General features: G+C 36.7%; 1 protein-coding gene across 4 annotated transcripts; it reads right to left on the bottom strand.

Annotated features, from left to right (window-relative positions):
- Positions 1-1,561: 1,561 nt before the first annotated feature.
- On the bottom strand, positions 1,562-24,467 carry LOC141342569 (polycomb protein SCMH1-like). Of its 4 annotated transcripts, none has more exons than XM_073847049.1 (16): positions 24,394-24,467; positions 23,009-23,055; positions 22,749-22,829; positions 18,675-18,745; positions 18,323-18,557; positions 17,941-18,029; positions 17,221-17,467; positions 12,546-12,793; positions 7,398-7,568; positions 7,183-7,309; positions 6,877-7,077; positions 6,513-6,680; positions 6,269-6,400; positions 6,030-6,170; positions 4,513-4,655; positions 1,562-2,717 (listed from the first exon to the last, which is right to left on the bottom strand). In XM_073847049.1, exons 2-16 carry the CDS (start codon positions 23,031-23,033, stop codon positions 2,595-2,597), a joined length of 2,202 nt encoding a protein of 733 aa, XP_073703150.1. In that variant the 5' UTR covers positions 23,034-23,055; positions 24,394-24,467; the 3' UTR covers positions 1,562-2,594. The 4 variants fall into 4 exon arrangements, with proteins under 4 accessions (XP_073703150.1, XP_073703152.1, XP_073703151.1 ...); XM_073847051.1 differs by having other exon boundaries at positions 22,749-22,826; positions 24,394-24,459; XM_073847050.1 differs by lacking the exon at positions 24,394-24,467 and adding an exon at positions 23,642-23,704.
- Between the last annotated feature and the right edge of the window lie 1,604 nt (positions 24,468-26,071).

The following is a 26,071-nucleotide window of genomic DNA, read 5'->3' as shown; positions in this document are numbered from 1 at the left end:
CCTGAAGGGTGTAAAAACCCTCTCGCTATCAAAACAACATTTGTTTACCTTAGACCAGCCCAACATGACAACAGTGCCTCAACCAATGGTGTGAGCTTGGGGCAAGGAGCTTGTTTTGTCTGACCAATGACAGATAGGGAGTGTTCTGAAAACCTGTTTGAAAACAGACCTTCATTTTGTAATCGTTATAGGCGCTAATGGCATAGAATAACACCCATCTGTTCCACGTTGTGAGGTGCATTTGACAGAATCCTAGATAGGAATGTTAATTGTCCTGATTCCAAAGATATTGTTCAAAGAAAAGGCAATCCTACTGGGCAGTACAAAGAAGATGAGAGAAATGTAGATTAGAGTTATTTAGTACTGATTATAGTTAATTCTAATACTTAATACTTGCACATTTTGAGTTATATATTAGAATACTTTTAGATTAGCAACATGCTAGTGTCAAAGTGTTCTGAATGGTGTGCTGTGAACTGATAAGAAATGAGTTTTGAAAGTAAAACTATAAAATACAACGTAAGGGGTTACAGTTAAACTACGTTTCTTCATAATATCTTCATTTTAAACAAAACCTTGATGACATCTAGATAGCGCAGCCCGAGTAAAACCACTGGGTTTTTTGGAAAGGTTCAGAACACTTCAGCACATTTAATCAAAGTACACAGACTTGAAGATCTGATGCAAATAGACTCAGTCTGACTAAAATCTTAACCGGTTGTAATCATGCAGAGAGCACACAGAAACTCCAAAATGTTTCTATAGCATGTTGGTTCAGCTAGTATGATGGAGAGGGGTTTTCCACACTACAAACTACAGAGGGATTTGTAAGTCACATGACTATGTTATTCTCACTGTATTCATGTAGCGTAGTATGCACACATACAGACTTGTACTGAGGGATTTGGTCAACGTGTTGCACCCTGAAAGACGCCTTCCTGTTTTTTGAGAATGTGGTTAAGATTTACAGTATGTGACATCCCCTCCACACGGGTCTATGCGTGTACCCGTGTCAGTCAGTGAAAACCACCACAAGTAGTACTTTCACTATGGCTGTGGTACTTAGAAACAAAATAGTTCTTGAAAACTTTTGTGTTAATTCTGATTTGCTATATTTTAGATGTTACTTGTTTTTTTACTACAAAAATTTCCTGACTAAATATAACTTTTATATGGTTCAAACAAAACATTATACATTATTTCGTTTTTAAAATCTTAAAGACTGTAAAGAACCTAGATGGTACCTATATAAAGTTGGACCTTGTACTGGTCTATATGCATTTCAGCAAGCAAGCTTAAAAATAATAGAAATGAAACTGAAAAAGGTTGTTGCTGCCACCATGTGGTTAATAAAAGTAGTGAACCAGCAGCTCAAAGTCTTTGTGTTTTTGTTCTTTTTGAACAAACAGACAGTGAAGGGCATTTCAAATTCAGAAAAAGTAAAGCTTAAATAGTAAAACCTGAGATCTAATTAAAATAAAATAGTATGCATTCCATAGAAATGAACCGGACAACATACTGAGATCTGAGGCATAAACAGATGAAAAAACAACGAACGGAAGAAAAGCTTCATATTTTTTAATTGAAGCTTAGAGTATAACGCTGTCAACGTATGCACTCTACCATATTGTATAAAAAGTACAAACAACAGAGACAATGTAAACATCAACACGATATAAAATACAGGCAGAGTGTATAATAGCAGTATGTAGCAGTAGGTGCGGTCATACTAGACTTCCTGTCACGTGAACACATGAATGCAAGTTTACTAAGACATCTTGTGCTTTGTTTTGAACTGCTCATTAGTATGACCAAAGAAAAACAGGATCTAAATGTCATAGATTGACCTTTTGGCCCAATGCAATGCAAAGAATAAAAACAGTGATAAATACAGCATTGCTGTAAAGCGGAGTAGATAATATAGCATTTTAAATGCATTATTTGTCAGTTATAATAGATTCAAACAGGTGGTATAGAGAGTGGCATCACATCCTGTTGGCCATATTAATTTTGCACGCTCCAAGTCTAGTTTGACCGCATCTTAATTCCTAAATGTGTTATGTGTATAAAGTATGGAGGATGAGTAATGGTTTCTGAGGTTTTAGTCCGAAGTGATTTCCGACATAATGGGGTAGATCTAGTGTTTATCTGAAGTTAATTGATGACAATTGTATGAAGTCCATACAAAACACCCTTATTGATGTAGGGTGAAAAAAATATACAATTAACTGTATGTCGTAAAAATCAAGGCCTAAAAACGGCCTTTATACTGTCCACTTCACTGCTTCAGTCAAGTCCGAACATGTGAAATGTTCTGATACGGTACTAACACAACCGTAAGTGAAATGTGAGAACAACCGCAACGATATCAGTCATAAGAACGTTCATAACAGTGCTATAATTAAAAACCGAAAGCATTAAAACCGGGAGAAAGGGACTATCGAACCAAAGGAAGGTTAAGTAAGATGGGCGGAGCTTAAAAGCTTGCCGACACCTGCTACAGTACTGGGGGACACGAAGATCCCCACATGCCGTGCATCTTGAAATGTGCTTGGAAGGGGTAAAGGGGTAAACCCATTCAAGTGCCATAAAGGTCAACGGCCCTGTTTCAGTCTGTCTATGTGGAAGGTGAGTTTCAGGGCAGGACCCAACTTCAGCCCCATGTATTTCATCATAACATCACTGCGGAGCAGGAGCAGAGCCTTGCCATCAATTTCCTGTAACAGAAGAATCCAGACATGAAAATGTTTAGCATTTTATTGCACAAACAAGAAGACTGAACATCTACAAAAAAAAAAAAAACTTTACATACCAATGTTGTCAAAATGACTATCGATACAAAGCAAGACTGCTTCCCTTCCCTTCCCAAGAAATTAAATCTTTTACAATCCCTGAAATGTCTTGGATGGTAAAATAACTTTAAAAAATTGCAGTGTGGTCCAAGATTAAGTCTGCAGCTATCTAAAAAGGTCATCTTAAAAAGTGAAAGGCTTGTATGAAACAAACTAAACACAAGAGGCAATAATAATTCAGTTATTTCTATATATTCCAGGGTATCTGCAGAGTTTTTAGACTTGTACAAATAAAATAAATACCACATATTACTACAGGGCAAACACCTCAAATCAGTTATATTTGATTTTTTTTACTTAGACTGAGGCAGACATTCAACTAGGAATTAATATTGCTTATCAGCAAAGCAATAAAATACTCAAGACATGTTTTAATCAATATTATTAGAGGTCAAGTGATAAAGGATTTCACTCATACAATGATGTGTTTGAAGAAATGCAATAAACAGATTATAATGCTGATACAAAATCTATAAAATGAATGTGTTAAATAATGTTCTTAGCCTTTCCTTCCTGGGATGGAGTGGCCAAAAATACTAGTAATACGTTTTTTATGAAATAAAAATACCAATATAACCAGAAAAATGTATGCATGATGTGAGACTTTTGATTATAAACAACCATGCAACATATTACAAAATATAAAGCTTATTCATACATATTCCTGTTTTCCCCTGACTTTTTAGCACTTGATATTTGATCAAACTTTTAAAGTAAACCTGGGTATTAAGACTTGTATGGCTTAATGTTATATTAAGCCAAGATGTCTGAAACATGTAGTAGAAAACCCATGAAAGATTTAGGTAATTAAAAAAAACATAATTTTATACATATTTTGAACTATGTGAAACCATTATGAATATGATATGAAATTGTTGTACTTGGTGAGCTACTTTCACTACCTGTTTATATTTTTACCGCAACACAACTTGGAAAATAAAATATTGATCAGGTGACCACAGCTACTGAATGAGATTACAGGTGGCGACAGATTTTCCCCACAAGGAGTCTAAACGCCCCCGGATATCATGTGAAATCTGTGCTGAGAAACTCCTTCAGTGGCTACGGCGTCATGACAAGTTTTGCCATGTTTACATCCTGCCAGGATGGCATCTAGCGATTCTTGTCTCTGCCGTTTGTAAGCTCTTTTATTAGCTATGGTCTAATAAAAGCCTCAAAGGCATCAAAGTGGAGAGAACAAAGCCACGGGTCTTTTGGAAGTTTTATTCTTCCACAGGCATCTTCCCAGTCTTTTCTTCTCTTCCTTTCACCAAGAAAAGCAGTGAAGTTATACATTGCTTCTCTCGCTGCCTTTTGACTGAAAATTACAACCAAAAGCCACACAATGTGGCATCGTATCTGTATTTTATTTTCAGACTTGTGTATTCGGAGTTGTGTTGCAGTAAAAATAGCAACAGGTAGCACAAGTGCAGCCATTTCACGTCATCGAAATAATGGCACCCCCCAGTCCAAAATATGTATAAAACAATGTGGATTTGTAATAACGCAAGTCTTTCATTGTTTTATTTTAGACATCCTTTACATTATATTACGCCATGCAAGTCTGGCAGGTGGCTGAGGTTCCCTTAAACAAAATTGAAAAATCCTACAAAACTGAAGAGTTTCAGAGACCCACTGGGACCCTGTATTTCTCACTTACATGTTTGCGGAAGAGGTCTGCGTGCGGTCCGAGTTGAGGGTCGATGTCTCTGATGAACTGCATTACATCCTCCACTGTCCACAGGTTGGGGTCTTGTCCACTGGATCGCGGGCTTTCTCTCGAGCTCAGAAAACGCTCTGAACCTGGGTGGCAATCATAAGACATATCAGTAAAAAAAGGTTTTGAGGTTGATAAGTTGTTCTTATTGTGTTCATGATTTACAATTTACAAAAAGTATAAAACCACAAATGGAAAAAAAATCTTTTTTACAATTATTTGCAATTATACAGTACTGTGCAAACGTTTTAGGTCATAAGTATTTTCACCACCAACAAAATGGTTTTAAGTCAGTTATTTCTATCTTTTGCTGTAGTGCGTCAGTAGGAAAATATCAGTTTACATTTCCAAGCATTCATTTAGCCATTAATTATAATAATCCAATGAGATTTTTGTTTGCACAAGGAATCTGACAACAGCCAGTGTTCCAAATAGAGATCTGATCTCATCATCATCCAGTCTGTTTGGAATGACATGAAAAAATAGAACAAACAGAGAGAGACTACATTTAGAAGAACTGTGGCAATGTCTCCAAGATGCTTCGAGAAACCTACCTGCAAAGCTACAGTACTGTTAAAAGTTTTAGGCACTTGTGTAAAAATGCTGTAAAATGAGGATGCTGTCAAAAATAGATTTGATTTATCAGATAACTTCTAGCAACAAAATTAAATCAACATTTGGTGTGACCATCCTTTGCGTTTAAACTAGCTTTTGCCCTAGGTGCACTTGCACATAGTTTTTCAGGTAGCTTTGCAGACACACCTTTGAACCAAAGTTTTCTTTATTTTCATGACTATGAAAATTGTAGATTCACACTGAAGGCATCAAAACTATGAATTAACACGTGAATTATATACATAACAAAAAAGTGTGAAACAACTGAAAATATGTCATATTCTAGGTTCTTCAAAGTAGACACCTTTTGCTTTGATTACTGCTTTGCACACTCTTGGCATTCCCTTGATGAGCTTCAAGAGGTAGTCACCTGAAATGGTTTTCACTTCACAGGTGTGCCCTGTCAGGTTTAATAAGTGGGATTCCTTGCCTTATAAATGGGGTTGGGACCATCAGTTGTGTTGTGCAAAAGTATATAAAGAATTAAATATTTTATATAATTAAATATAATTCCACATGTATTAATTCATAGTTTTGATGCCTTCAGTGTGAATCTACAATTTTCATAGTCATGGAAATAAAGAAAACTCTTTGAATGAGAAGGTGTGTCCAAACTTTTGGTCTGTACTGTAGGATTCTTGAAGCACTTGAAAAACATTTTTTTTTTGTTGGTGAAAATATTAGTGGCCTAAACCTTTGCACAGTACTGTATATTACATTAACATCATAGCAATTTTGAGTAAAACTGAAATATGACTCAATTGCTTTTGTTTTAACAGCAGCGCTGTGGTTTTGTCGACCTGACTTTGTGTGTAAACGATCTTCAATGATGAGCTAGTATGTACCTGTTGAGCCCAAACGATGTAGTTTCCCCGGTGAGCTGCTACTTTGAGAAAGGGAACGCATTGCCAAGCCGTGTCCGGGAGACAAGTGTGTTTTCTCCAACACCTCTGAGCTGCCAACCCCATTCTCCAACAGGAAGGGCTCTGATCAAACACGATACAAAAACGCTTATAAAGAGGGCCAACAGACAGTGGAGTTTACTAATTAAATGCTGTTTTAACAATAGAACAGTGTAAAATACCTTCTGATGAGAGGCGGTGGCTTTTTACTATTTTGTGTGGTACAGAGTTGCTGTTGTAGGCGTCATGTTGAAGGAATCGCTTAGTGCCCCGACCAGGTCCAGAACTCAGACCTTCTGCAAAGTTTCTTCTCTCTACAACACACACAAGGCTCTCTTTTGATATCTACACAACATTTAAAGATCAAAGAATGCACAAATATAGTAATGTGCAACAGCAGATGTGTCTGCACGCATGAGCGCTGACCTGTGTACGTCCGGCTGTCATAGTGAACCCCTCCCACAGGGACGGGCTGACTACCAAACAATGGGTCGCAGTGCAGGTTATGACAGAGTTTCTCCAGGAAGCGCAGCACATAAGTCACACTGTTCACTGCCGGCAGTGTTAAAGTGTGGTGTTGCTGCTCAAAGTAGGCTGTAAAAGTCAAATAGGCAAGTTCAGTGGTCATTGTTAGTCATTGTTAGTCTATGCTCAAACAGATTCGAAAATCTATTTGTTATTGCAGAAAAATTGTAATTAAATATTTTTCCCAAACCATGCTCTAATAAGTTTCCAAAATAGGGCTTTCGAGGCTCTTAGTTCATTTTTATTAGTGTCTGTGTGTTCTGACCTGATATGAGCTCTCCTCCATGGCCTGGTTTGAGGCAAGAAAAGATTGAGCTCTGGTTATGTGCACAGTCAACACAAGCCTGAACGCACTGTTGCAGCACAGAGGAAGCTCGGCCCGGCCCAAAGTGATCTGGCAGTGACTGAACACGGCGTGCGTCCAGATGAGGACCCACTTTCCCGTACTTATTCAGGTACACACATACTGAGACACACAGATAATAATTGCAGAGAGGTTATTAGCAAAGACATGACAAGGAATGAAATATTTATTCATTAGGGAAAAGATGTGATACAGATGTGAGAGTACCTGTAGGAGCCTGTAAGGCAGAGCTGGGAATAGTGGCGTTGTCCAGTGGAACTGAGCTGGTGTCTGGCTCTGGAGTGCTACTGCTTGGGGACGTTGGCATAGGGTTGGGTCCCAGTCGGGCTTTTCTCTATGTACAAATAAAAATGGTCAGGAGGAATCTGCATAAATAATGATAGCTTATAATTAGCACTTTGATGTTTGCTGAAGAGTTGCACCTTGCTGCCAGGTTTGGGGCCTCTCTTTCTTGGGGCCTTGATGGGATCTGTTGGGTTCTGCTGCACTTTCAGGGGCCAGTTGGCTGGCAGTTTGCCTCTGGGTTTGCTGATAGGTCTACCAGGACCTCCAATTGTTCCTTCAAGCCATGCTGTCCTCTTGGCCCAGCTTAGCTACAAGACAAAATATATTAAATATGTAACACATTCAAACTCTTGTTTAAAGTATTTAGGTAAAAAGGTAATTTACCTTAAAAATATTTTTACAAGCTAACATTAACCTTATTAACCCAGGAAAACAGATGAAAACTAAATGGATAGTTTACAATCTATCCATTGCATCCATATCTCATTCACACAAAGCATATTTAACAAACCCTGGCCTCCTAAAATGTACATCAAACATTTTATTTACCCAGTGTGATATTACTTGTGGATACAACCCCAGATAGCTAATGATGTTGATTTATATCTTAATTTTTTAATTTTCATTTAATAGGTCTGCCCCCTAACAGTTGACTAACCGTTAGGCTTGTTTGATCAAAATTGTAAAGCAAATTTTTTTTTAATCACCAGGAAGTGGTGAAGTCTGTGACGGACAGATAATTAACAACTGGTATGTGGTAATACAGTACTTTGGCCAGAATATCCAATTGCTTGCCTATCATTCATCAACTACAAATATGGCTTATTATCTGATATATGTAAGTAGTAGCAACTTTACATGGCTGCTCAATCTAATGTTAAGTTTACCTGGAAAAATGTCTGCTATAAGTGCGAAAGCTAGTAGTAGCACGCCTACTGCATAACAGATGGAGGCGCCGGTGCGGTCACTTGCTCTTAAAATACAAAATTTTTTGGTCATACAGACAAGAGTAATACAACTTTTGAATTGGTAAAGACTCAACATTTATTTGAGCACACTCAATAACAACAAAACATTGCTCTTTTGTAAAATAATGAAATCAAACAGGATGCACTTTCTGCCGTCTCAGTCTCTTCAGCGTGTCAAAAAAACCTGAAACGCTATGTAAATTTGCCTTAAAGAGAGCAAAATGTCTACTTTCAAATGAACCAATTCAACTGAAAAACAAATATTCTCTAATTATGTAATCCATATCTATTACTTGACCATCAGCTTAAAATTAACGACTACTAGTTGACCAGAAAAAGATCTTTAGTCAAGGGCAGTCCTAGCATTTAATAATGTGAGATACAGTGTAGTGGAATGAAAAAAACATCAAAAGCTCTAAAGAAAAAGAAAGTTTACAGAACTTTTTTCAACTTCAAGGCTGGGTTTTTAGAATGCATGTCATGTGTGATATGTGAGCGCAACGGTTAAATGCATCTGTGTAGCGCATGTTTACTTAAAAAAAAAAACAAAGCATAAAGCAATGGAAAAGCAGTGCAGTGGAATGCAAAAACGTGTTTTGTTTTAACAGCGCCTAACTTTGCATAAAGGAAACCTAGGTATCAAATCCCTAGGAAAGGGCACAATAGGACATCCCTGATGTAACCTAACCAGACAATAGTTTTTGAGCAAGTCTGAGGATTGTCAACCTTCATGTTTTAAAAGAATTTTGATGATCAAGATGACAAGAATTTTTTCAGTAAAATTCTCGTCCCTAATGGTACACATTAAAGATGCGCGGATCCGCTCAAACGTCACCTGAATCCGCTGCTTCAAATAAATTATCCACCTGTCTTAAGTAGCATGGGTATATTTGTAGCAATAGTCAAAAATACATCACATGGGTCAAATTGATTGAAAAAATCATTAGGATATTAAGTAAAAATCATGTTCCATGAAGATATTTTGTATATTTTTCACCATAAATATATCAAAACATAATTTTTGATTAGTAATATGCATTGCTAAGAACTTCATTTGAACAACTTTGAGGTGATTTTCTCAATATTTAGATTTTTTTGCACCCTCAAGATTCCAAATTTTTTAAATTGTATCTTGGCCAAATATTGTCTATTGTCCTTACAAACCATACAATAAGGATATGCGATAACACTTATTTTGTTTTCGATACGATACTGATACTTTAAGGCCAGTATCATCGATTGCGACATCGATAATGATACTTCTAAACTTAACTTTTAAATTATTACATTTATTAAATTACTAAGAGTGAAATATGTAATTTATACCCCCTTAACTTTATATTTGAAATGAATTTAAACATTTAATATGCCTTAATTGCAACTTATTAAATTACATTTTTTACACATGATTAAAATAATGTTTACTGTAGTGGTAACTACAAAACCTATAGTTGAAAATACTTAGTTTCATAAGGGGCTGCCAGTGACAGGCTGTTGCACACATAAAATGCAACATTTTTATTCTGACAGTGTATGATTTATATAAACATTACTACAAAACATGATCAATGAACTTTAAATGTTAATTTAAATAAATGTAATTGCACAAATTATGCAGGATACAATTTCGATTAGTTTATTGTGTTATAACTCAAACATGTTTTTTTTTTTCTGTCCTGATAAACATTGTTCTGGGCTGCCGTTCCCAAAAGCATCAATACTTTCTTATGATACTTTTGGGAAATGCAGCCCTGTTTGAATGCACTGTCTGAAGTTAGTGAAAGCTCTCTGTGATTGATTGGTTCTGTCTTGCAACATTTGCGTGCGTTCAGATGAGTAGGAAAATAGTTCTATCCTGCACAGTTATTCCCTAACATAGGTTATACGTCCAATTCAGTGCATATTGTACGCCTTATTTTTTGTTAAATAAACAAAATCACTGCTAAATAAAACACACCTTAGTATCGATATTTTTTATGTAAGTATTAATACTTTCGATACATCAGTATCAATATATCAACACTTCAGGATCGATATGCCCATCCCTACCATACAACAATGGAAAGTTTATTTATTGTGCTTTCAGATGTATAAATCTCAAATTCAAAAAATTGACCCTAATGAGGGTTTTGAGGTCCAGGGTCCCGTATTTTTCTCTGAATTAGAAATCTACCCCAACCTGCAAACCGTTACCCCAGAAGTGTCTCTTCATGCTGTTTCACTATTGATGGACGCCCGCCCAAGCCGCATATAATTAAATAATTGAAGATGTATTTTAAACGACTAAAAAAACACCATCAAATCTTTAATCCTTGTTGTTCACAACTAGAGTTTTAAGTGTATTCATTTTGTCTGTAGGCTATGGCACAACAAAGTAGGACATAGCAATAAACGCAATTAAACTGGACAAAACAACCACTTAGCTAACTAACCCATGGTAGAACCCTAAAAATCGCATGGTTAGATTAGCCTACACTTTTTTAATAGCACAAACATAGACTTTACTCCCTTCAAACTTTAACTGGAATGTCACTGTTTCTGTCACTGCAACTTCCCAAACAGGCTAACGCACACACAAAAATGAAACATGTTGAGCCTGTCTGTCTGATAATAAAGATGAATTTTAAAACATGTTTATATTTAAAAGAATGTAGTTGATATTTGCATAATTATTAATTAGGGATGTAACGGTATTATCAATATTGTGGTATCGTGTTCACATGATGGTATGAAACGAAAGGACTTCCAGGCAAAAGGTATAGATTTTTTTTAAATATATTTAAACTTCTTATTCTAACATAAAAGATCTTTAAAGTTGTATTTGTCAAACAAACTAAAACCGAAAGCACAATATGGCTTAATACCTTCATCAAATCTGTTTTCGCTGCATGTTTAAAAGCGAAGCGAGCACTTCGTTCAGGCGATCGGCTTGTGATCCTGTGTTTTCCGTGCCTCAGAACGCCACCGTTCACAGTGAATGCAGTGAACTCGCTTATTGCATGTGCTGTCAGTATAGGGGTGCAACGGCCATGAGTTATGCTTTATTTTCACATTTGCGTAATTCCCAACATTTTAATGGGCAGATGATTACAGCATTTCATTAGTTTTAGTGAGACGCATTTTTGTAAGCCTGTTTTCACTGAAGCTGATGTTTTCCATCAAAATAAAAGCTCTACTGCAGCAGTTGTAATATGTGACCCTGGACCACAAAACCAGTCATAAGGTTAAATTTTACAAAACTTAGATGTATACATCATATGAAAGCTCAATAAATAAGCTTTCTGTTGATATATGGTTTGTTAGGATCGGACAATATTTGGCCGAGATACAACTATTTGAATATCTAGAATCTGAGGGTGCAAAAAAATCAAAATACTGAGAAAATCACCTTTAAACTTCTCCAAATTAGGTTCTTAACAATGCATATTACTAATCAAAAATTACATTTTGATATATTTATAGTAGGAATTTTACAAAAAATCTTCATGGAACATGAACTTTACTTAATTTCCTAATGATTTTTGGCATAAAAGAAAAATCAATAATTTTGACCCATACAATGTATTTTTGGCTATTGCAACAAATATACCCCAGCGACTTAAGACTGGTTTTGTGGTCCAGGGTCACATATATATATGATTTTTGCTTTACACTACAGTAGGGAAATTACAACTGCTGCAGTAGAGCTTTTATTTTGATGGAAAACATCAGCTTCAGTGAAAACAGGCTTACAAAAATGCATCTCACTAAAACTAATGAAATGCTGTAATCATCTGCCCATTAAAATGTTGGGATATATATATATATATATATATATATATATATTTTTTTTTTTTTTTAAGTGCAATTGTTTTACAATATATGGCTATTACTGTCATAGGAATACGATATAAAATTGTGCTGTTATTATTATTATTATTATTATATTCTAATTTGTTTGGCTTCCTAAAACACAAAGAGGGTTGAGTCCCCTTTAAAGGACTTTTTTTGACTTAAGTTTTCTTAGTTAAGAACATGGGCTGGAGCTCTTAAAGTGCATTAGAAAGAATAATAAAATCTAAAAATTTCCAAGTCTTTATTTGTCTTTTTTTTTAAATATCGCAATAAATATCATAGCGTGGACTTCAAATTGAGGTACTATTGTAGCATTCCTATTAATAATCTATCTCATCTACCCGCAACCTGCCCGCAATTAATCACAATGTATTTTTTTTATTACCCGACCTACTCGATCTGCAGATTATTCACAGCACCCACAATCTACGCATCACTAGTGCCCCTGCTATTGACTTGTGATTACACTAAATACAGTTATACCTTGCTTCCTGGTTTGGGGCCTCTCTTCTTCGGGATTTTAATAGATTCCAGTTCCTTTCCAGGCGGGCTTGTCTGGGAACCAAGTGTTCCTTTCTGACCCCAGGGCCCAGCAGACAGTTTAGCTTTCTTGCGGCCAGGTTTACGTTTATTCTGGGGTGGGGGTCTGCCTGGTGTAGGTGGCATGCCGGTGCCCTCTATGCCACCCTCTGGTAGGGCACCAAGTGCACCTAGCGTCTTTGGTAACCCAACTGCAAAAAATAAAAAAATTAAAAAAAAAGAGAGAAAGAAAATACAGCTTAAATAGGGCAATACACCACAACGTGCAGCAACAAACACAGAAGCAGAAGACGAGAAAGGCAGGCTTTGTGTGCAGAGCTGACCCATTTTTCTTTGAGCCATTCTAACAAAGAAATGAGTTGTGTTACACATTTTTGGTGCTAGTGGCCTCTGAAGTAGGGTTGTGCCGATAGACGATAGTATCGTGTATCGACGATAGTCAGAGATATCGCCTGTTGCTGATGCCTTTGACGATAGTTAGACGATTATTATTATTATCCGTCAACAAAGAACTTAACTTTAGCAATGCAGCACAGAGAGTCTGTTCTAGGATGCTTCAGAAACTTGCCGCGGTATAAACACACGCATAGAGGCCACAGCGCCTTAACACACCGCGTGCAGTGAGAATGGGAGATTTTCATCATACAGTACGGTGGTAGATTCACTGATTCTAAAGGGAGTGTTATATTATATTTGCATTGCAGTCATTAGGATAACAGAGGTAGTAAAACCTGGTTCAGGATGAATTAATTACGATGTATCATAATCAGTCTGTATATAGTAAACATAAACATTCATCTCAGTAACGTCTATAGGCGTTAATTAGAATTACGATGCGATCAGATGGCGCTAAACATACGCACGTGAATTACACGCGCATCACTTCTCCGCATTCAATATGAACTGAACTACAACATCACCCTCATGATAACGGTCAGACATACAGCGGTAACATTATAGCAATATGACGGGTAAAGAAAGATTCATACATTTACATTCTGGCACGCACATTTACAACTCACTCACTGACGATTGCAGAGAATGAAACCGAAAGTAACTTGAACAACTCCGGCAGATCTACAGTGAGAGAGCTCTGTACACGCACAACTTAATCATATGCCAAAAGAAAGTCTACCTTTACAAAACGAATAAGGAATTTAGTCCATAGATAATTAATTAAATTAGCACGATAGTATCGTGTATCGGCGATCTCTCAGGCTGACGATAGGGCGATATGAAAATTGAGCATATCGCCCAACACTACTCTGAAGTGCTACAGAGATGAAAAGAAAATGCGAGAGAGCACAAGAAAAGAGGAAGAGAAGAGAGAGAATGAAAGACGGAGAGAGAAAGAGATCCACAAATCTGAATTAATCTGAGATTCCTGCAAACAAAAAAGCTAGAGTAAATGAAAAGCTTGCAACTTTACCCACACTGAACATTTCTCAAAATTCCTTGTGAACAAAAAACTAAAGCAAGCCAAAAACACCAGAAGAACTAAATGATCAAACTCAAGCAGAAGACAGCAATCACAAACAAACACACTTCAGCGTTTACAGACCTGTTAGCAAGGCCAGGATTGCAGTTTGCACTCATCCAACTCAGAAAAACGAAGACTGTAGGACCTCACTGAACGAGGGTCTGTTCTTGATCTTGCAGCGTGTGTCAATTTGTGGCATCTTATTCTCTCAGTCAATTCACTTCCTTCCTGTCCCTTAGTTTCGATCTGCTCTCTAAAGCCTTAAACTCTGCGAATAGTGACACAACGACTGTCTTTCTAGTACTGTTAACCCTGAAAGTCTTTTAAGCACAAACCAGTTAAGTTTGTTCTGGCTCTTTCCCAGACTGATACGTTTACACATTTTCCCAGTTTTCTTCAAACATAAAAACACTCACAAATAAAACACAATAACAACTCGCTTACCCCGACTAGCTGTGAAGTTCAGTGAGTGTGTGTTTAGAGGCCCAAAAAGGTTTGTCTTCCTCTGCCAAACTTGCTGGCCTTGCGTTGTCTCTTTAACCCTCTTCTCATCCCACTCAAACAGTCACACTAGCTCTTTAATGCGAGGCCTGCTATTGGGCACAGGGTTTGCAGCCATGCCAGCTGGGTGGGTGCCAACCCCTTGTAAACCAAAACTCCCATGTTCTCTCAGATCAAATGCTTTTATTGCTTAAAGGAATAGCTCACCCAAAAAATATAAAATGCAGTCATTTATTCACCATTTACTCATCACTGGGTGGGTTATGCTATAAAAACTGCTTTTTATTTTGTGTTATTCCCTCTAAATTTTCCATTTCTCTACCCAGACTATTTTTTGTCTCTTCTTTGTATTGTTTATTCTGTCTTTACTTCTGTGGAGTCACATTTGCACTGTTAAAGTAAAACAGTTTTTTCCCACAGAATTAAACTTACCTGGCTAATGCAAGTTTCCACAGATACTCTTAGAAATTGCTTTGGTATAAAAAGATCCATTATGAACACACATGTGCATTAAAGGGGTCATGAACTGCTTTTTAAAATTATTTTGTACTGTTCTCTGAGGTCTACGTATAATGTTATCAAGATTTTTTTTTTTTTTTTACATAAAAAACATTATTATTTAATTTAGAAGTAATAGGCTATTTTCTGTCCTGTTTTGACCCACCTCATCAGAATGCTCTGTTTGAATAGGCGTGGTGGATTGCAGACTCGTAAGTAAATGATTAACATGGCTAACACTTTTGTATGTTTGACAGCCTACATCCCTTATAGATGGCCACTGCTGCGATTTAGGTTAAAAACGCATAAATACTCAGTAGATATCGAGCAATCTGTAATAAGACAAAGCAATAGGGACCACATAATAAAACAGTTACTCACACTTGTGTGATGCAACATTACTGTAGGATCCAATATAGTTGGTACATCGTCATTATAGTTAAAATTTTTCTGAAAATCCCACGTCAAATTGTGCTATGTTTGTAAACAAATCCGCTGTAAAATGAAGTGAACAAAGGGCTGAGTTCTTACTGACACAGTCTGAAACTTAATTAAAAATAAAATTAATTCACTTTTTGCTAATGTTGGGATCAGAAGGCTGTTTTTCCACAACTTGGCACTGCACAGCATCTTCTACACCATAATGGCAAAGCAAATAACAGTTTTAACATATTTTTGCAAATTTATTAGAAATTAAAAACCTAAATGATTCCATTGCATAAGTATTCATGCCCTTATCTGGGACAGTTGAAATTAAGCTCAGGAGCAATTCATATTGACTGTTGATGTTACTTCACTTTGAGTAAAGTTAACCTGTGGCAAATTCAATTGAATGGGTATGATTTGGACACATCTTATTAAAATATCTAACAGCTGAAAATTCACAGCAGAGAAAAAAAATAACCCCTGAGGCAGAACTGGCTGTATAACTCAGAGACAGGACTGCATCAAGCCACACATCTGGGGAAGAGTTCAGAAAAAAAATCTGCTGCATTGAAGGTTCACAGAAGCATGTAGTCTCCATTACTCTTAATGGAAGAAGTTTGAAACAACCATGACTCCTCCTAGAGCTGGCCTCCTGGCCAAACTGACCAATTGATTGAGAAGGGCCTTGGCAAGAGTGGTGACCAAGAACCTGATGGTCACTCTAGTTGAGCTCCATGATCATATATGCAGGTGGGAGAAACTTACAGAAGGACAAACATCACTGCAACACTTCACCGATCTGGGCCTTATGGTGGTGTGGCAAGACTCAATCCTCTCCTCAGAAAACACACTTAGAATTTGCAAGAAAGCACCTAAAGGACCCTCAGACTGTGAGACACGAGATTCTGTGATCTGATGTTCTATGTCAATGAAGAAGAAAAAATTGATGAAAACCCAGTCCAGAACATTCAGAACCTCAGACTGGTCAGAAGGTTCACCTTCCAACAGGACAATGATCCTAAGCACACAGCAAGAGTGGCTTATAGACAACTCTGTGAATATAATTGAGTTGCCCAGCCAGAGCTTGGGCTTGAAGCCAATCAAACATTTCTGGAGAAACCTAAAAATGTCTGCCAGTTCCCATCCAAGCTGACAAGAGCTTGAGAGGTGAAGAGGTGAGGTGAAGAATTGCAAATAATTGCCAAATACAATGCTTGTCACATCGTACCCCAAAAGACGAGAAAGAAATAGCTGTGAAGGTGCTTTAGCTAAGTACTAAGATAAGGGTATGAATATTTATGCAATGTACTTATTTGAGGGTTTTTTTTTTTCATTTTTAATACATTTATGAATTGGTGGCAATTCTGTTTTTGCTTTGTCATGATGGTGCATGGAGTGTAGATTGATGTGGAAAAAAGTCATTTAAAACAGTTTAACATAAGGCAGCAACATAAAACGTGAAAACAAATTAAGGACTATGAATACTTTCGCAAGGCACTATATGTCAAAAGATCAAGAGAATTTTGATTTCTCAGTTCATGACACCTCTAATTTGCTGACCCCAAATATTTGAACAGCAGTGTATTTAGAACTGACCTCTTTATTCCATATCTTCCGTTCTTGTACATCTTACCTCCATCCATTCCTGTGCACAATTGCCCATGTAAGCTTGTCAGCATGAGAAAATCTGAATTCATACTGAATAATCCACACCTTTATTGCCTGGTGGCTGCAAGTTGTCTCCGGTGAGTGCACACCAGCCAACTGGGAAGATGTCTCTGGAATCATAGCGGCAGTAGTAATCAAAAGCACCCCGCCAGCCATCAAAGGTGATCAGAACCTCCCCGCCCCGCAGCGCGCCCACTGTGGCAGGACAGATGAAGTGAGGATTCTTCCTGTCCACTGCCTCCAGCTTCATCCCCACCTGAAAACAGTTCTGCTCCGGAGCAGGTGGTTCTTGCTGAAGGAACAAAAAAGTAAGTAAAGTAAGTGAAATATATCAGACAAAAAGTAAAGAGATGCAAAGCAAACTTATCCACCTTTTTCTTTAACATAGAAGTAAGCCTGTGGGTGAGACTTCCGGTTCATTAGCCGCTATAACGAGAAGAATAACAACGTGCAGAAAACAGTAAAACTGTTTGTACTTCAAACCAATGTGTTTCACAATTAAGATAATACATTAAAATATTATGGTAAGACACCAATTTGCAATATTACGCAGCAAAACAAGCTGTTTTGTACAGCCAAATGCGGATGAGACCGGAAGCCACACCCATAAAATTTACAAATGATCATGCACACTCTTACAGGAAGAAAAAGGTGGATATTTTTGCTTCTTTTAGCGTAAAATGACCAGAAAATGTTAAAATAATCTTTGAACTTGAACCTTTAAACTATTGTGTGTGTTTGTTTGTTGCTATTTGCGACAGATACCTTGTGAAAGATTCGGGCTGGAGCCATTTCTGCTCCGTTGAGTGTTTTTAATAAGAACATGGGCCATGACGATGCATTTAAACGAAACCCTAGAGAAGAACACAACACATTCACAGTCAATTATTAGTCCAATTTTATCAAAGCACATTGTAATAATGGCAAGGATGTTACTGATTACTTGTGTTAAAAGATGGCAGTGTTTTGACTAAAATTGTTTTTTGTGTCATTTTCTCTAGTTTATGAGATAAAAAAAAAGTTATAAATAGAATCAAGTTTTTGAATTGTGAAATTCATGTATCTGGAATGCTAAATAATAATAAAAAAGACAACAAACTAATGGTCTAATTTACAACGGAGTTGAGCAAAAGGTTGTCTTTCTCACCTAGTGGCGGCTGCAGCATGCCTCCATTCTTCTCGCAATTTCCAATGGGCTGGATTTCTGAGGAGTCCACCAGGCGCCAGAAATCATTCTTGTTGTCGCTACCGTCAAGTCGCAGGCGGAGGCGGGAGCCCGTCAGGCCCACCACGGTAGCGATGCAGGTGGATGTAGTGTTTCTAGGATCTTGAGCTTCCAGCTTCATGCCAGCCTTAAACTCATTCACCGGAGGGGCTGTGCTCTAAGAATAAGGATTTTTTTTTCTTTTTTTTTATGTGTAGTGACAATGACATTTATAAATGGCCCAAAATAATGACATGCTCTACATTTGCATAAGTGCATAAAAAAAAAGACTTACCTGTCTGAAGCAGTGAGGAGGAGCAGCAACTGCTCCTGTTTCTTTAAGGTACTTCTCCCAGCTGAAAAGTCCTGAAAATTAAAGGTAAGCATGTCAGCATCAAATGACTCTTGGTGCATTCACACCGGACGCGACTTGCGCGAATGAATCGCGCTATTCGCGCGTAGTTGGACGCTTGAACATTTTAGTTTACTCGCTTCATTCGCGCGTAAAAACTCACGTCATTCGCGCGTGAAATTTACTTCACAACAGACGCGAATTCGCGTCATGGGAGGGGCGTCTGCCACTAGTCAGCGGGAAAGTAGTTGTAAAATAGGTGAATGAGCTCAATTTGCCAGCTTTAGCTTGCTTGTAGTCTCAATATGTATATATATGTAGGTCATATTGAGTAAAGAGCGGTTTTTTTTTTAAAACTTACCAGATTGTCCGACCTCTTCACTCACTTTCTATCAAACAAGATCCTTTTTTTTTCCGTTTCTATAAAAGTACAAAGATGTATGGAACAGCTCCGAGTAACCACAGACAGGCAACGGTGATTTTGTCCTCCATTGTTGTTTCAGATTTCTGCCTCCATCACTACTAGAGCAAGCTCCTGATTGGTTAACGCGGCGCGAATTTTCGCCAAAGTTCAGATTTTTGAACTTACGCGTTTCGCGCGAATGGTGCGGCAAACGCTTGAAACGCTCAACTCGCGCCGCGTCATTCGCGCCACCTCATTCGCGCATTTCGTGCCGCAGGATGGCTATTCGCATCTTTGCATTGACTTAACATGTAAATCACTCGCGCTTGCCGCTTCATTCGCGTCCGGAGTGAACGCACCATTAGGATTCTGTCTTCATCTTGTTTTAGCAAGTCTGTCTAGCAACATGATGGTCAATATTGAGATATAATCTAAACTCAGGGTTTCTGCAGATATGAACAAGTGAAATTTAAGACTTTTTAAGACATTTTTAATACCACCTTATATGAAATTTAAGACCGAAATCTGTAATGGAAATAGATATTATATTACATGCATACATGTAATATTTAATGTGTTTAATGTAAAAAGTAAACACAATTTCATGGCTGTCATAAATTAAATTTATTACTACGATATACTGTGAACTTTTCATATCAGCAGATACTATTCCACACAAAATATCCCCATAAAAGTACCACTAGAAATATCTGACGTAAAAAAAAAAAATTCTGAAGCAATATTTTCATCAGTGCTCTATTAGCTTTTACATCTTAAATCTGCATATTTGATTTACCTTTATAAAGGCCTTTTTTTTACTTTTGAAATGTATGCATTACCTTTGAAATTTATTTTATGAATTTATCAATAAATTCTAAATGGCTGTTAGCAGTGAGATTACACAATTTACACTGCAAAATGAAAAGTGATATTAATGTTTTAAATACATTTATTGATTTATAAATATATACATTAGAAATGTTGGGTGTGGAGGCATACTTTTAAACACACTAAATTACCAGCAGGTGGCGGTAAGTCACTTCATGAGCGAGTTATTTCAACTGATTCGATCAAAACGCTGAATGCTTCTGCTAATGCTGCATATTGTCTAATAGTAAGTAACTACTTGACTAACTACTTTTTTATTGAGCTAAAATTAATGTAACATTTGTAATTGTGAGAATTTTCAGCAAAAAGCTCACTTGGTATATTACTGAACTATATCATGTTATAAATAAACTATACATTTTAAATTTCTACCTCATTGTGTTTCTTTAGAGTGCTGTTACATTTAAATGCATGTACATTTTTACATTTAAAGTATGTCACAAATAGACCAGAAATACACACATATCCATTATCAATTTCTGTTTACGTTGAATGTATTAAAATAGGAATCTTTCTTGCCTTTCGATGCTTCGCTAGTTGTTTTTGTCACTTCAGTTTTAATCAGGCGGTTTGTTCGGTTGGGCAAGTAAAAAAAAAAAAAAAAAAACATTTTAAAAGTATTTCGAAGGCTGGCGGTCAGCTAGCTCGACCTATATTTCTTATTATTATTGATAACATTATATACAGAAAAAGGTTGTTTGACCTGTATTCTGCTACTGCGATTCTGAAGACGCAGTAACTTCCACAGAGGGAGAAAAAAAATCTAGTTGTTAGCAACTGGCCTTAGCCAAGCCCTATATTCAGTTTTTTCAAGCCAAGTATCGCTAAACGTGCACTTCCCCATAGCTAAAAAGTTAAATCCATTTTACTTCTGCGGTACAATCTGAGAGAGACTCGCGCCAATAACAGACAGCTAATTGGCTATTGCATGCTGGTCCCATTTGTAGTTTAAATGCAGCAAATTATATTTGGACCAGTGAAATAAAGAACTACAACACCACGGAAACAACAAAAAGAGAATTTAAATGAGCATTAGAGGTAGCGTTACATGGACATCGGAAAAATAAGACCTGTGTAAAATTATTTAAGACCTAGAACAGCGAATTTAAGACTTTTTAAGGCCTAAAATTTTGATTTTTAAATTTTAGACTTTTTAAGACTTTTTAAGACCCCGCGGAAACCCTGAAACTCTTCCCTCACTATTTTCAGATGTACATTACAATAATGCTAAATGTGTCCCAGTTGAGATATCTGACTCAAAGCATCCATTTAAAAGATTAGTTCACTTCCAGAATGAAAATTTCCTGATAATTTACACACCTCCATGTCATCCAAGATGTTTATGTCAAGATGTCCAACATTCCAGGATTTTTCTCCATATAGTGGACTTCAATGGTGGCCAACAGGTAGAAGGTCCAAATTGCAGTTTTAATGCAGCTTCAAAGGGATCCACACATTGCCAGCCAAGGAATAAGGATCTTATCCAGCAAAATGATCAGTCATTTTCTTAAAAAATAAAATAAAAATGTATATACTTTTTAACACAAATGCTCATCTTGCATTAGCTCTGCGATGCGCATCTTCACCCTTTGCGTAATCATGTTGGAAAAGTCACAGACAGTTAGTTCTTTGTCTGTGTACTCCTGTGTACTCCTGTGTACTCTGGTTCAAAAAGGGTAGGACAAAACACTTCATCTCATTTTGTCCTCCAACTTCAAAACAAAATCATTCGACATCGTTTTACCTTTTGTTGTAAAGGGTGTTTGATTTCTTTGCAAGTACGCTTCGTTAACACTGGGTCAGTACTTCCGCCTTTGTTATGCGTGCGTGATTACTAGTAATGCGTGAGGTTGTGCTAGTGCAAGATGAACAATTGTGGTTAAAAAGTACATCATTTTGTATTTTTCTTAGAAAATGGCCAATCGTTTTGCTAAATAAGACCCTTATTCCTCAGCTGGGATCGTGTAGAGCCCTTTGAAGCTGCACTGAAACTGCAATTTGGACCTTCAGCCCGTTGGCCACCATCGAAGTCCACTATATTGAGAAAAATCCTGGAATGTTTTCCTCAAAAACCTTCATTTCTTTTCGACTGAAGAAAGAAAGACTTGAACATCTTGGATGACACGGGATGAGTAGTCTCAGCCTCAGACGTCACGCCCACGGAACGTTGGCTAAACGTCTGATGCATATGGTACATTTAACTGGAAACACTTCAGGAATGTCGAAGTCGTCATCTGATTAGTTGAATTTGACCGGATTTCCAGGAGAGGCGAGTGTTGCGTTTATTTTCGGTCCGCCGGGAAACAAAGCGCAGACTGATTTACTCTGCGTTTTGCTAAAACGTGCTTATGCAGATGCCATTGTTGTTAAACACATTTGCGACGTTCGCGAACAAATTACTGACTTACTCCTTGTTCTCCCTCTTCTTATTTAACTTTCAATGCTGGTTATTTCAATGACTGACTTGTTGCACGCCAGTCTGCTGTTGTGGGGGCATTTCCACGCACTGAATCGTGACGCTGAACGAAACGAACTGTGATTGGTTGTTTGACATGTCGGTCAAACGGCCTTATGGGCGGGCCTTGGCCAATGAAAGCTGCCATGAATTCCAGACCTTCAGCCGTCAGCCTGAAGGTCTGGCTACGCGAGACTACGGGGTGAGTAAATTATCAGGGAATTTTCATTCTGGAAGTGAACTTCTCCATTAAGTGTAGTGAGTTTCCTACCTTGGTACTGTGATGGGACACGAGAAGGGCGACCACTGCGAGCGTGCTTGATCCGTTTGCCATCTTTCCACTCAATAGCTACTGGGAAAGGAAAACACTTAAATATCATTACATGTATTATTAAACATATATCATAAGTCAAAATATGCCAACATAAAACAAACATTTGGCAAGTATCCTCGTAAACAGTTGCCTTATGCCGTTTTGACATTTAAGCAAATTAGATAAATATTAATCCACTGAACAAATAAGAGTGTCACCTTTCTGTGTTACAGGTTTCTTCATGATCCAGCTTAATCCAACCTCTCTGCAAAAGACAAACACAAAACTGAGATTTTAAACCTGTTTCTTACATCAGTGTCTGTTTTAGGTGGTTTTAGATGTCTCTCAGGCAGTGAATCGGTGTACAGCTCAGCTGTCACGGGTTTCTCATTCTTTACATGCTGAACCGTTAACCACGAACCCCTGCCAGGTATATTCCCCAAAGGACAACAACATGAACATCGATAACACAGCTAGCTAAAAGGTATTTTTTCTTACACAGACTGAATAACGTATTTCACCATTTTCCTGTCTGGAATGACCTAAAGGGTCGTTGGGTCAGACGCTTAACAAGCAGTAATGACCCAAAAGGTCAATGTGAAGTGGTAAACAACAAGCGACATGCTTGGCTTTATTGGGCCATATTTAACTGAAATAACGTTACATGACAAAATAACTAAGAAAATAATAATACAAACGCAAACATCCCGTTAAACCACCCGCGCCGTCAATAAAATCTGAATACAAGTTATTCCCCTATTGAGCGTTTGATCGTGTCTGTTTTTGTACAGCCCTCTTTTATATCTAAATGTAAAATAATTGAATAAAACTAACTGTATAGGTACAGATACCTCAAAAGATGGCTCCCTGTCTCCCAGTTTTCCAGTTCTCTGTTCAAAAGCAGAGCGCCTTTGAGCGCCAAACACGCAGTCCCTCCCTCTCCATAAATGACAGCGCAGTAGTGGCGGGGATTTGATTCATCCCAGAGATTCGAATCTTTTGAATCAGTTCATTAGCAAAGGTTCATTCGTTCTACGCGGTTGAAAAGGGGAGTTGATACTTCGAAATGAACAATTCATTCGCTTAAAAGATTCATTCACAAGCCAAACACCACTACAGCCTCATTTCACTGGGACACGCTAGTCTTTCGACTCGACATCAACTCTAACAAAAGCGTATTATTTATTCTTGTGTACATTTACAATCACGTCAAACTCTCCAGGAATGATTTACGTGCCTGTATCGATATAAAACAATAAACTTTAAAGAACACAGCATAGACTGTCTCAAATCCACAACAAATATGCTGCTATGCTACGTAGCATCATGCCATGTTTCGTATCGCTTTTCACAACTTCATATTACGATATACTAAGCTTTATCATAAGAAGCAGACAGTAGAATACACATCTTTGGGTCTGTTATTATAACAACACTTCACCTTCAATGCTTATACAACAAGCATTAGCTAAAGGCTAGCCTGTAGCAACTCTCTGAGTCACTTTTTGTGTTTTTCTCCTTTACGTTTAGCAAAACTAAAGTTATAAAGTGATGTAATAATTGCTATGCAATTATTACGGACGGTAGGAAGGGGACTGGTTACCTTGCGGAGAAAGGTTTTTGTGTGATTTCTCAAGTGTGAGGGTTAGTGTTTATCCGCCATGTTTTTAGTGCGCGTGTAGTCTTGTGTGTCAGGAGAGGGGAGGGGCTGCACGCGACTGCATGGGACGATTACACTCCTATCAAATAGGCCAAGTAGGCTACTACTGTACTTATCTACAGTGTATATGTTTGTTCACCACAGTGTCTGGAATAAACACTGAACGAGTTGTGCCGTTTCTTTTATTTATCTGGACAGCTTAATAATAACTAAAAAGAATGTAAACATTCTGGCCAGTAACATGCAGACTAAAATAAATATATGATAAAATTATTAAATACATAATGTAATGTTGCTGTAAACAAAATAAAAGTACAGTGTATATTATGTATTTTTAGTTCACTTTTCATTTTACATTAATAAGAATCACTGTAATCATATTTTGTACTCAGTTTTCATTATGATGTACGCAGTTAAATTACATATTGTATTTTAATTCAAGCTGTGTATTTAAATTAGTTTTTCATAAAGTTTGTTATTTCACATTCTTAATCATTTATTTATTTATGCTTAGATTTAATTAAATGTACTTCTATTTTTATTGTAACTTTCTGTTATGTATTTAATATTTCATTATACAGATACTTTCATTTTAAGGGGGAATGTGATATTTCGAAAATTTTCCCTTTTTTAAAGTTTGAAATATTCATTTAAAATATATGAATACAGATAACATGAAATATATATATATATATATATATATATATATATATATATATATATATATATATATATATATATATACATAATATAATATATATATTATGTTTGGAAGGTCACCTAAAAATATTTATTTTAGATTTATTTTAGGCTATTTTGCTTTTTTTTCCTTTTTAAAGAACAATTTTTAAAAAATTATTACATATGAAAAAATAATTATTACATTTTAAAACTATATCTAAAAAAGGAGTGGAACAACAATTATTTTAAAAATAAAATAAAAATAATATTAGCTATTTGGCTACCAATGATATGAAATATAGGACATGAAGCAGAAATATAAAAAAAACGTTATTTTTAAGTTATTTTTCAACCAAAGAGACAACAGTGTGATATGAAATATGAGACATGAAAAAGAAAATAAAGCTAGTTTTATATTTTTATACTAATACTTTTTATGATGCGCTGATTACAATTCATGATAGATCTTTTTATTTTATTTTATTTTTTGTAAAACTTTATAAAAAGGTGTCATAATGTAATACCTAACAAGGAACAATGAACAATACATTTATTACACTATTTATGTGTTAATGTTAGTTAATAAAAATACAGTTGCTCATTGTTTGTTCATGTTAATTCACAGTGCATTAACTGATGTTAACAAACACAACTTGTGATTTTATTAATGCATTAGTAAATGCTGAAAATAACTAAGATTAGTATTGTTTATTCTTAGTTCATGACATGTTAACTACTGTACTAATGTTTACTAATGAACCTTATTGTAAAGTGCTACTTTTTTCGTAAATGAGTAAGTGAATTTTATGTATACCACAAAGAGCAAAACTGTTTCAAAACAAAGACAGACACAGATATTGAGCAAGCCGCGGATGTAGTGGTAGGCGTGTTGCAGGCAGAGGTCGCACAGCTGTGGAGCGACACGAGGAGGGCGGGGAAC

This window comes from Garra rufa, chromosome 9, assembly GCF_049309525.1.
Source record: "Garra rufa chromosome 9, GarRuf1.0, whole genome shotgun sequence".
NCBI lineage: Eukaryota > Metazoa > Chordata > Actinopteri > Cypriniformes > Cyprinidae > Garra > Garra rufa.
Note: the sequence above shows the minus strand (reverse complement) of the source record. Positions and strands in the feature narration are given on the sequence as shown.

What these genes read in the sequence shown, in the direction of transcription:
- LOC141342569 (XM_073847049.1), bottom strand. Translation starts at nt 23,033, where the DNA reads ATGAAGAAACCTGTAACACAGAAAG. An exon ending in TGTCCCATCACAGTACCAAG is followed by an intron (nt 18,746 to 22,748) that starts GTAGGAAACTCA and finishes TTTAATTTTCAG; the next exon opens with GACTTTTCAGCTGGGAGAAG. An exon ending in GCCCCAAACCAGGAAGCAAG is followed by an intron (nt 7,569 to 12,545) that starts GTATAACTGTAT and finishes TTTGTCTTGTAG; the next exon opens with CTAAGCTGGGCCAAGAGGAC.